Genomic DNA, 12,075 nt, shown 5'->3' on the forward strand with positions numbered 1-12,075 from the left:
AGAGAGAGAGAGAGAGAGAGAGAGAAGTCGTATCCTGTTGACTGATGAGACAATGAAAGTGGCTGGGTATGATCATGTCAAACGTGGCAAATAACAGAAATCATTAGTCGTGTTCCTATCACAAAACACACAAAAAATAGCTTGCGACAAGTTCGTCAAATGAACCCTCCATGCACTGTCTTTTTCCTCAGTTACGTGTAAGAACGGTTTCAACGCCTCTGGGGTTCACAAACGCGAGGACTGAAAAGACAAAATGTCGAGGTCTCCCATGTTTGCTTCTTTTTCAGTGTCGATCGCCTTTAGCATTGCTCGCATTTGGGATAAAAGTTAAACTGATGTGCACGAGCAAGATTCAAGCTGGCCGCGTCGGAACTCTCTTGGGGTCAGTCTATGCAGTGTGGTATATCTGGTACTCAGCAACTGATCAAAAGCGGATTTTCATAATCGACACAAAAGATGGCCCCACACCCTAAATTTCAACGAATGCAATCTGCCAAGTTGTGCTTGTTGAGCTCTGTCTGTAATTTGCAAATTATTTCTTATCGGATCAGAAATCTATAAATGTTATATGTTGTTTAAATGATTGTCTCGTTTCCTTCTTTAATCTATGCTAGTAGCATTTGCCTACGTCAAGCTTGATTCAACGCAATTTTCAGCTCCAAACTCGTAAAAAAAAAAAAAAAAAAAAAAGGACTCAGTTTCAGGTGAATTAAAATCAGTTTATAAGTTCACCCTTTCCAGTCAACACTTCTTTTTAAATTCATTAGAAGGATTGTGTTGAGCATTTCCATTGCGACCAATCTGACTTACGTAAATTGGTTCGGCAAAGATCGCTGGCAAACATGTCCCAAAACGAACAGGAAGCAACTTACACAATCTGTTCTGTTTTACACCAGAATGCAGTCGATTGAGAAAAGGACTGTATTGTTGTCTTACGGTGTTTCCGTGTCATTAGCATAAATATACAGAGTCTTTCACAGACTGCTTTCTGCTATAGCCCTCTCCGAGCACACCATGTGTGCGTCTCTCAACGGCCAGCTTCTTCCTGGACGTGTCGCCGCTGCACATTAGTAGCTTCCTGAAGCAACTTTGGTAAATAAACCATTGAAAGTGCTCGGTCTCTTTGGTATGTCCCTGCCTGTGATGGAATCCAGTGTCCTACTGTCCTGTCCTTACTCAATACATACACCTCATACACCTGCAGAAATGAGGTGCTTCAGACGACTTCTTGGCATTTCATAATAATAATAACAATAACAATAATGGTATTTATATAGCGCTGAATCTTGTGCAGAGACAAATCAAAGCGCTTTCGTACCAGTCATTCACACGCATGCACAACTCTAAAACTGGAGAAACTGAAGACAAGAAAGAGGCTGGGAAGGGAGGCTATTTTGGGAAGAGGTGGGTTTTAAGGCCAGACTTGAAAGAGCTGAGTGTGGAGACTTGACGAAGGGAAAGAGGAAGTTCATTCCAATCACAAGGTCCAGAGACAGAGAAAGAACGGCGGCCAACAGTCGAGTGTCTGAGACTGGGTACGCGTAAATAGAGTGGATCCGACGACGTAGAGGTGAAGGCAGCCGCAGAGATAGGAAGGGGTAGATTTGTGAATACATTTATAACATAGAGTGCTCATCTTGTACTTTATTCCGTGTGAGACAGGGAGCAAGTGGAGATGTTGCAAAAGAGTAGTGATGTACTCAGATTTTTTCTTTCTGAGGACGAGTCGGGCAGTAGAGTTTTGTATTCGCTGATCGCATCACTAATGAAGACTGCGGTGCACAGAAGAGTGAGATAGCACATGAACCACTACGAAGACCTGCTGTTTACTGTAATGAAGATAAAGTTGAAATAGTATGGCCACGTAACACGTGAACATCGTGTGGCCTCTCCAAGATTTTCCTTCAAGTCAGTTACACTAGGAAGAGAAGAAAGGGACAAAGGAGAAAGTCAGGTGAACAAAAAACATCATTGAGTGGACTGGGAAAACCTTCGCCCAAACCCAAGCGCGTGCCAATGACTGGAACAAACGGAGGCTTCTAGTTCGGCGACCCACCACGCAGCGTCCGTACGACGTTATATGGGGCCAGTCAGCAGTAAGTAATCCATTCATACAGCCTTCTACTCTATCCTACCTATCCCTTACTCCAACCCTACCTTAACCACGGACATCATCACATAATAGTTTGTATCTATTTATGTGTTTATTTTTCAGTGTTAAAGTTTATTTCATTCTTTCTTTTTTCTTTTTTTTTTAATCTTCTACTATGATCTGCATATTTAACCTTTTTTTTACCCTTTCATTCTCAGTTTGTGTGTGAAAGACTGGACAAGGACATGTGTGACTTCAGTGCGGGCCCATAAAACATGTGAAAGCAAGACCTTGGCCTCACCGATAAGAATGTAAATACGTGACTCTGAATACCACTGCTTGATAACTGCACTATCGCCGTGGTGATACTATTAGTCGTCAGTGGTTCACAGCTGTGTCATATATCACATGCTCCTGCTTAAAAAAGAAAAAAAAAAGAAAAAAAAAAGAAAAGAAAACTGGCCAGTTTTACAGCTGTATAACTTAAGGACTTCGATCAGTGCCATTATTACAAAGGCAATAAGCAAACAGGATAACAAATACGTGGATAGATAGATAGATAGATATTGAACTGGAAAAAGTTGTCAGATTCATTCATACTGACGCGTTGAATGTTTTCTATGAAAAAAAAATTCAATGTGCATATTTTACCTGTAATTTCATTTGATTGTCGTCGACGGTCGTGACAAGGCATTTAACAGTGTAAATATTGCTTTGTAGAGATAAGAGAGAGGGATAGTGGGAGAGAGAGGGTGGGTAGACTCGAGAGACAGGGAACTAGAGAGAGAGAGAGAGAGAGAGAGAGAGAGAGAGAGAGAGAGAGAAGCAGCTATTTGCTGCGAATCTTTAGTGTCGGGATTTAAGATTATATTAGTAGGCTATACATATCACCGAACACACGTCTCTAACTGCAGATAGGCAGGTAAGTTATTCAGGTAGGTTATCATTTTGACAGAAGTTGGAGCAATTTTTACTTCCATTTGTGTTTAGATTTTACTTGTGAGACACAATTTGAGGCTCATCATTCTTACAGGTTTGTTCATTTTTAATTGAGTATACATGCCCGAGTGTGTGTGTGTGTGTGTGTGTGTGTGTGTGTGTGTGTGTGTGGCTGCGTCACGTATTTTTGTATTTATTTATTCATACTTTGGTTACTGAGTATGTGTTTTATGTGTTCTTGCATGACAATTCCACTGAGGTGGAAATTTTATATCCTTTATTTCAGTTTGATGCATTCATATATTTTTTTCCAGACAAATTCTAATCATTCATTTAATCAGACTGTCAGTCACTTTTATTGATTTTGTCTGTTATTTTTCATTCCAAAGAAAATGCATGCGTGTACATTTTTCCTGTTCAGTCCTCTCTCTGTGTCTCTCTCTCCCTCTCTCTGTGTCTCTCCCTCTCTCTCTGTCCGGAGACATTCGAGAGGAGTTTATTCAGCCAAAATATTATAGTAAACCTACGTTGTTTAAATTGAACTTATTGATGTCATCTACTTCCCCTGAAGTTGTTCGCAAATTTTCACTATTTCTATACAAAGCTTTCAAATTCAGAGAAATGGCTACTTCGTGAAAATGCTGTATGTATTCTTTTGTTTGTTTGTTTTGTTTTTGTTTTTTTTCTTTTATTGTCCTACACATTGAACTGTAATGCTGGTATATTTTTGTTTGACTGTGTTTATTGATGCTCACAGTGTCGTGATGTATTGTTTGTAAAATAATGTTCACATTCCCCTTCATAAGGGGCCTAGGCCTATACATGAATAAACCATCTTGAATCTTGAATCCCTCTCTCTCTGTCTCACACACACACACACACACACACACACACACACACACACACACACACACACACACACACACATGTGTACAACTAATACGACGGGGAGGCATACTTGTATAGTGAAAACAACATGCATACTATAACCTGCTCCACTTTTCTCAGAGCATAGATCTGTCGTTCAAATCATCCCATGCACCACACTACCCACGTACGCAGATAATGTAGTACACCTATGGTCAGCTTAAATACAATAACATGAAACCAAGGCCAACATTTACAAGCTCGGTGTGAGATAACTGGTCAGAAAATTTGTTCGAGAGAGAAGAAATGAATTTCATGGAAAGGATTTTCTTTCTTTTTTTTTTCTTCTTTTTTTTTTTGAGAGAGAGAGAGAGAGAGAGAGAGAGAGAGAGAGAGAGAGAGAGAGAGAGAGAGAGAGAGAGATGAATGCCGTGATGTATTAACGAAAAATAATACTGTGATTTGCCTTGCAGTGCCCACGAGAATGTCTGGGGTGACAAGAGTGAAGTGTGTGCGGGCTTACACCCAGACACCGGCCAAGAAGGAAAACCAAACTTACGGTTTCGATCAGGGCGCAGACTGTCATGACGTGGCGGATAACCATTGGATCGACGGGGGTCTCGCGCCCATCGCTTGCCCAATGGCGGTAAAGACATCATATTTTGTTCATCTGGATTATGATTTGCAGATAATGGAAGATGTTGATCAGCTGCAGAGTTCATACAGGTTTTGAATCACAAAATTTGATTATTTTCCAAAAATATAGCCCTCAATCAGGCCAAGAATAGGAAAAATATCGCGTTGGGAATTTGCATAAAAGGTAGTGTTTTGTGGCTTGTGCTCCTTGGATATGTCGTCGTCCACCATATTGGTGAGAACAGTGATTTCAGTTGATATGGATTCTTTCAGTTTTTTTATATTTCTATTTCTTAAACTTGAGGCGGAACAACTTGTTCCGAACGAATGATTCGCTGCAGTGTTTTGTCAATCACTGAAAGAAACGATGTTTTTCGGTCTGGTTAAAAACTAACGTGAATCATTCGCTGTCATGTGGTGGCTGGAAACCATTGGATAGATGGAGACCTCACGCCCATCGCCTGACCCATGGCAGCCGGAAAGACACATCGTAGTTGGCGCATTGGCTTGATCAGCGCATTATGCGAAAATCGGGCATCTGCACCTCTCCCCTCCACTACGCCTTTTTTTAAATTCTTTGATTTTTAATTTTAAACAGATGTAGTGAAGCAAATATTGATCTGTCATCTTCTTATGATACCTCATAGAAACTGTCAAAGTGGTTTAAAATTTACAAAAAATCCCACAATATTTTACATAATAGCATACATACATACACATATGCATACACACATACATACATTTGTAAGGGCACACACACACACACACACACACACACACACACACACACACACACACACACACACACACGACAAATAAAAAAAAGAAGAACGGGAAGGTGGTAAAAGTACCTCAAATGAAGACAACTGCTTGTCACACAATTATAAGGCACAGCTATGAATTGAGATGCAAGATACAGAATATAGTTACATCAATATTATACTTGCAGAATGTATAGAAAACGTATTACTGACTTTAATTTGTGTCCATAAACAGGGCTTTATTAGGAGACCATCCTGCAACAAAGTAATTGCAAAAATGTTTGTTCGAGCTATATACTCCTCGGTTGTATATCTGTGTTTCAATTTATTACTAAGACATTGTAGATCAGGTACTGTTTTATTCAACTTGCACAGGTACAAGTAGTATTCAGAAAATAACAAAATGAAATAAAAAGTAGGACCAATCATATGTTTTTGTCAAGTCCATGCATGGCTAATGGTTAAGTTTTTATTCGCAAATTTTGAGCATTTGGGCATCTTTCAATCACTGCATCCATTAATGCTTGCCAGAATCATTGGATGATCATGCACTGCCAGAATGATAATATGTCTGATACTCTCTTTCGTTGTGTTACAAAAACTACATAGGTCAGAGACCCCATTTCTTTTATTATAACCTTTGTTGAAACTGGCAACTTATTGAACTACACCGGGAGCAACCTACTGTGACCTTCGCTCTGACTAACCCAGTATATTTTCTTTCACTCCAGCATGACTCGACAGAGATGAAACAGCTTGACCTAATACAAAGGGCAAATGGAAACATAATGCAAATGATAATGTGGTTCATCGCAGCTGAAGAGTTAACTCGCTATCAGTGTCCATACATCGCATCTCATCTCGAAGACTGACCGTCTTTCTGTTACGTCATTCATCCACGTATCTTCAACAGCGGGGACAACTGGACCAGCTGAGACCCGGCAAAGAAACACAGTTTTAACAAGATTACTTTTTTTTTATCTTAAAAATACCATTTTCATTTCACACGTCATATGCTATTAACCAACACTCTAAAGTTCTTCGCTGTACGCTGTACCTTATGCAGCCGAGTTCGCACTGAAGGTGGGACCTACAAATCTTTAGATATTTTATTATTTGATTTTGTCCCAAAATCAAAATTATGTGCTTGAAAAACCTTACTGTCCAGAATTCATTTTTGACGGTTTGTGTCCTTCAACCCGGAAATCTCAAACAGCTAATACCGTTATCATCTGCCTGACCCATGACCACCAGGTGTACCCCCAGTACCGCTCCTCCCGCAAGTCCTGGGGGATCAACGCTCTGGGAACGCTGGTGGTGGAGGTGGAAGATGAAAGAGGGAACGTAGGTGTGGGGGTCACCATCGGGGGCGCCCCTGGCTGTCAGCTGGTGGAGGGTCACCTGAGCCGCTTCGTGGAGGGCCAGGACCCCCGGGACGTGGAGCTCATCTGGGACCAGATGTTCCGGGCCACGCTCAACTACGGGCGCAAGGGTTTGCCCCTGCAGGCCATCTCGGCTGTGGATCTGGCGCTCTGGGACCTGCTGGGCAAGGTGAGGGTTGCCAAACTGTGGCGTTCCGAGGAATCATGTTTTTACGTTTTGTATTGTATCGTGTCGTATCATATTGCATTGCACCCCGTGGCATCGCATCGTATCGTATCATGTCGTGTTATATCGTGTCATGTTGTGTTGTGTTGTGTTGTGTTGTATCGTATCGTATCGTAACTATCATGTTGTGCGGCTGTATTGCTTAAGATGCACAATTATCAAATTACAATATTTCACACTGTCAATTCCAGCTGTACTACCTAAGGAGAACACGTCAAATTCACACTTTTTGGGAAGTGTATTTGCGTGCACTTGCGTACCCAGCACAGCGGACATTTTTGTTCCGTCTCACTGGTTTATGCCCGGGAAAGCCGGGATGATCCTGTTGTACATAGAGGCGAAGAGGGAGGTAGAGAAATGGGCGCAAAACGGGGCGGGTGGGGTGGGAGGGAGGGTGGTGGGGGGAAGGGTATGGAGGGATGGGAGGTAATCCTCTATAGTACGACATATTTTACAGGAATCTTTAGGGAAGAAGAAGAAAAAGAAGAAAAAGAAGAAGAAGAAGAAGAAGTAAATACTTCTGTGGAATGAATCAAGCGTAAGGTGTATTGTATACACCATCTAGGCACGCGGAGAGCCAGTGTACCAGCTCTTGGGCGGGAAGACCAAGCCCCGCCTGCCTGTCTACTGCACCACGGCGCGTCCCGACCTGGCCAAAGAGATGGGCTTCGTGGCGGCCAAGGTGCCCTGCCCCCACGGGCCTGCCGAGGGCGACACGGGCCTGGAGAAGAACGTACAGTTCTTCAGGAAGTGGAGGGAAGCCGTGGGCCCCGAGTTCCCTCTCATGCTGGACTGCTACATGGCGCTGACCGCCACCTACGCCGCCCGTCTGGCCAAGAGACTGGAGCCGCTCGGGCTGAAGTGGATGGAGGAGTTCCTTCCCCCTGACGACTACGCTGGGTATAATCAGGTGACGTGTGTTTGTGTGATTGTGTGTGTGTGTGTGAGGGAGAGTGAGGAGGGATGGGGGTGGAAAGGGATGGTTGCAGCATGGGGGCTCTCACGACCTTGCGCGAGTGTGTGCACGTGTGAATGAAATTGGGTCTGCACACGTGCGTGCGTGCGTGCGTGCGTGTGTGTGTGTGTGTGTGTGTGTGTGTGTGTGTGTGTGTGTGTGTGTACGCGCGCGCACACGCGTGTGAAGTTCAAACGATCATGCAAATTGCATAAGATGTCCCACTATATATGATTTGCTCTTTCTCGGTCCCTATTCTGAAGGGCGTTATAACTATACGATGAATGGACATTAAAAACACATTGTTGTCGTCAGTCACTGTCATTACATCAGTCATTCTGTGTGTGTGTGTGTGTGTGTGTGTGTGTGTGTGTGTGTGTGTGTGTGTGTGTGTGTGTGTGCAAGTTGAAGAACAGATAGAAGAAGAGAGAGACTGAAGAGCAAGAGTCAGAGAGATAGAGACGAAGAACCAGAGACAGACAGAACAAACAAACAAAAACACACAAAAAACTGGCAACGGTATCAAAGAAAAGAAAAGACACTGAATTGGCTCCCCTCCATTCCCATCAGGTGCGGGAGGCTCTACGAGGCAGCAACGTGCTCCTCACCACAGGGGAACACGAGTACACCCGCTACGGCTTCCGACAGCTGCTCTCCTCCCGCTGCGTGGACATCCTCCAGCCAGACATCACCTGGGTAGGGGGTATGACCGAAGCCAGACGGGTGGTCGCCATGGCAGCGGCAGAGGACGTCCCCGTTATTCCGCACGGTTCCAGCGTCTACTCCTACCATCTTCAGTACGCCTTCACCAATTGTCCCGTGGCCGAGTTCATCAACCTCAGCCCTGACGCGGACAAGGTCACGCCCTATTTCGGGGGCCTCTTTCCCGACGAACCGCTGCCCGAGGGCGGGTTCATCGACCTGCCGGACAGGCCGGGGTTCGGAGTGACCCTGGACAAGTCTCGGCTGACCAGACCCTTCCCGCGCTCCGAGGACGAGTCTCGGCGCCAGGCGCTGGCCAACATCAACGCTCCGGTTCCTGACAAACCAGCTTTCCCTTTTTGAGGCTTTCCGAAACAGTCTTGTAGCTCGCTAATGTATCTACAGGCGTGATCTTTCTGTCCAAGGTTTTGATTACTTTTAAAGTCTTCGGTGATCGAAAGGAGAACTTAGCTGACGGACCCTTACCGGCAGGCATATCATAGTTTTTCGACAGTGATGCGTCACGCACGATCCTTCTCCATCCCCGGCCTCTATTTTCCCCACAATCTTTTCGAAATTCAGTCTCAGAAACTGGATCGCCAATGTGCTTGTTTTGTTCCGCTATGTCTTCCCCTTTCTTTCATGTTCAGTACATAGCCCTCTATCCATAATGTACATAATCTTTACTTATTTCCCAAACTATAATTTGATGGCTGGAGTCTTTTAATTCTAATTATTATTATTTTTTGAGTTCCTTGAATGCATGCCACAATAGGCCTACTTGTTTTGAAGTTGTGTGTTGGAGGTCTCTACAATATTTTTAATGAACATTTCCAGTTTGTTGGCGTTGTTTTGAGTTATTATAAAAGACAGATTATAACAGATTATTCAGTAAAACATATTGTGATACATTTTGTCTGAGCGTATGTTGGTGCATTTTATCTGTTACTAAACAAATGCCAGAATGAAGGGTTTTGACTGTCACCGTCGTGCCTTTAAAAAAAACAACAACAACTATACTATGTCTGGAAAAAAAAAGTTTTTGACACACCATTTCACCGTTTTGTATAAAATAGGATACACGATTAATGTCAACGTTCCTTTTGGAAACGGAAGAATATATGTTTAAACCTAAGACATTAATCATAATTTGTTTGTTCTTTGAATTGATTGTATGAAAAAATTGGAAAAAAAAAGTTTGGTTCTTCTCTATCTTTCGATATCTCTCTACCTGTGGTTCGTCCGTCGGGATCGACGAGGACCATTTAGTCATCTTGGGGGTGGGTGGGTTGGGCTCTGTGGGTGCGCAGATGACTGGTCAGGCCAATCCGCGCCCGGAAGGTTCTGACACAGTGTGGACAGGGGATGGTGGCGGCTGTCGGGGACTTGCTGGCACTGCTTTTCCTGGCCTGTCTGCGTTGCTCTGCTGCAGCGATTCTGTTGGCCTCACAGGATTTGGCGCCTTTGTGGACAGCTGAACGCCACTTTGGTCTGTCCATTGCATTCAGCTCCCATGTGTCGTGGCTGATGTTGAAGGCCTTCAGAGAAGCTTTCAGAGTGTCTTTGAAGCACTTCTTTTGGCCTCCATGGGAGCGTTTGCCATGTTGGAGTTCGCCGACAGCAGTTTCTTGGGGAGCCGATGGTCTGGCATGCGAACTACATGGCCTGCCCAGCGCAGCTGGTCCTGCATCAAGATGGTGTAGATGCTGGGCAAGTTTGCACGAGTGAGCACCTCTGTGTCAGGGATCTTCTCTTGCCACTTTATGCCGAGATGTTTTCTGAGGCTGGTGGTGTGGAAGTGGTTCAGCTTTTTGGCGTGGCGTTTGTAGACCGTCCATGATTCACATCCATAGAGCAGTGTGGTGAGAACTATGGCCTTGTATACTTTGAGCTTCGTCTCCAGGGTGATGCCTCTCCTGTTCCAAACGTTCTTATGGAGTCTGCCGAAGGCAGCGCTGGCCTTGGCGAGTCTGGCATTCACCTCGTCGTCGATGACAACTGTGCGAGAGAGTGTACTGCCCAGGTATGTGAACTTGTCCACCGCGTTCAGTCGTTGCCCGTTGATGAAGATGTTTGGTTCAACGTAAGGCTTTCCTGGAGCTGGCTGGTGCATCACCTCAGTCTTGTTTGTGCTGATTGCGAGGCCAAAGTTGTCACAGGCAGCAGAGAACTTGTCGACACTGTGTTGCGTGTCAGCTTCAGAGGCAGCGTTGAGAGCGCAGTCATCAGCAAACAGGAAGTCGTTGACGGTGTCTGTCCTCACCTTGGTTTTTGCTTGAAGCCTCCTGAGGTTGAAGAGTGAGCCATCTGTGCGGTACCTGATGCCAATGCCTACGTCAGCGTCTCTGAAGGCATCTGTCAGCATGGCTGAAAACATGAGACTGAACAGGGTGGGGGCAAGAACTACACCCTTGCTTGACTCCATTGGAGACAGGGAATGGTTCTGAAGTCTCTCCGTTGTCTTGGACTCGGGCCAGCATCCCATCGTGTAGTTGCCGTATGATGGTGATGAACTTTCTGGGACATCCGTACTTCGCCATGATTCTCCAAAGGCCATCTCTGCTAACAGTATCGAAAGCCTTGGTCTCTGTATCTACACTCAACCACAACACAGCTCTCACTACAAAAAACAACAACAAAACAACAACAACAACAACAACAACAAAAACAACAACAACAACAACAAAAAAAAAAAAAAAAAAAAGAAGAAGAAAAAAAGCGGCTATACATATTAATGCCCGCAGCAAATAATTCTCTCTCTCTCTCTCTCTCTCTCTCTCTCTCTCTCTCTCTCTCTCTCTCTCTCTCTCTAAAACCGAACAGACACGGAGTTCATGCAGACGTCTTCGGTGCCGGTAGGTTCGGTTAAATGTGGGGGGCTGGCGTTAGGTGGACGTGGTGGCGGTCTCCAGTCCCAAGGATACGCTCACTCAGTTGTCATTATTGTCGGAGTGACGAACACATGTATCAATAACAATGCCTCGTTAATCGTGAACTATTGTTATAAGTTTCTCACAATTCAGCCTCGGTACTCAATACAATACTTCCTTCCACTGAATTTAAAAATAGATATAATGAATATAGTGGAGTGGGGTGGTGAAGGAGTGCATGGGGAGGGTTATGGGTTTCTATTTCAACCTGAACCGAAACCGGGGACGGGTCGGACGGTGTTACTGAAAGCGGCTCCTCGACACTGAAACGACTTCGGCCTGGTGGTCGGCTTGTGTGACAGGACTGGCCGATGACAACTGACCTGTGCTGTTCTGTGACCGGACACGACAATCACTGCCACTACGTGTGTGTCGTCAAGAATGGCTGCCTTGCCTGACGTACGCGCCCAGGTTCTATGGTTGGACATGTCAAAAGTTACCCACGAAGTTGCGAGCTACAGCTGTCGAGAGGGAAGGCAGTGGTGATTGTGTGTGTGTGTGTGTGTGTGTGTGTGTGTGTGTGAAACACACATCAGTGCACTTACAATGGCCCGGTGCACATCTGCACACAATCTTACCCACACA

General features: G+C 44.6%; 1 protein-coding gene across 4 annotated transcripts; it reads left to right on the forward strand.

Moving 5' to 3' along the window:
• The first annotated feature begins 2,065 nt into the window (after positions 1-2,065).
• LOC143293155 (L-rhamnonate dehydratase-like) lies at positions 2,066-9,709 on the forward strand. Of its 4 annotated transcripts, none has more exons than XM_076604071.1 (5): positions 2,066-2,096; positions 4,372-4,544; positions 6,550-6,846; positions 7,469-7,813; positions 8,429-9,709. In XM_076604071.1, exons 1-5 carry the CDS (start codon positions 2,081-2,083, stop codon positions 8,921-8,923), a joined length of 1,326 nt encoding a protein of 441 aa, XP_076460186.1. In that variant the 5' UTR covers positions 2,066-2,080; the 3' UTR covers positions 8,924-9,709. The 4 variants fall into 4 exon arrangements, with proteins under 4 accessions (XP_076460186.1, XP_076460189.1, XP_076460190.1 ...); XM_076604074.1 differs by lacking the exon at positions 2,066-2,096 and adding an exon at positions 2,937-3,014; XM_076604075.1 differs by lacking the exon at positions 2,066-2,096 and adding an exon at positions 2,999-3,027.
• Positions 9,710-12,075: the final 2,366 nt, after the last annotated feature.

This window comes from Babylonia areolata, chromosome 18 (genome assembly GCF_041734735.1).
Source record: "Babylonia areolata isolate BAREFJ2019XMU chromosome 18, ASM4173473v1, whole genome shotgun sequence".
NCBI classification, from domain to species: domain Eukaryota; kingdom Metazoa; phylum Mollusca; class Gastropoda; order Neogastropoda; family Buccinidae; genus Babylonia; species Babylonia areolata.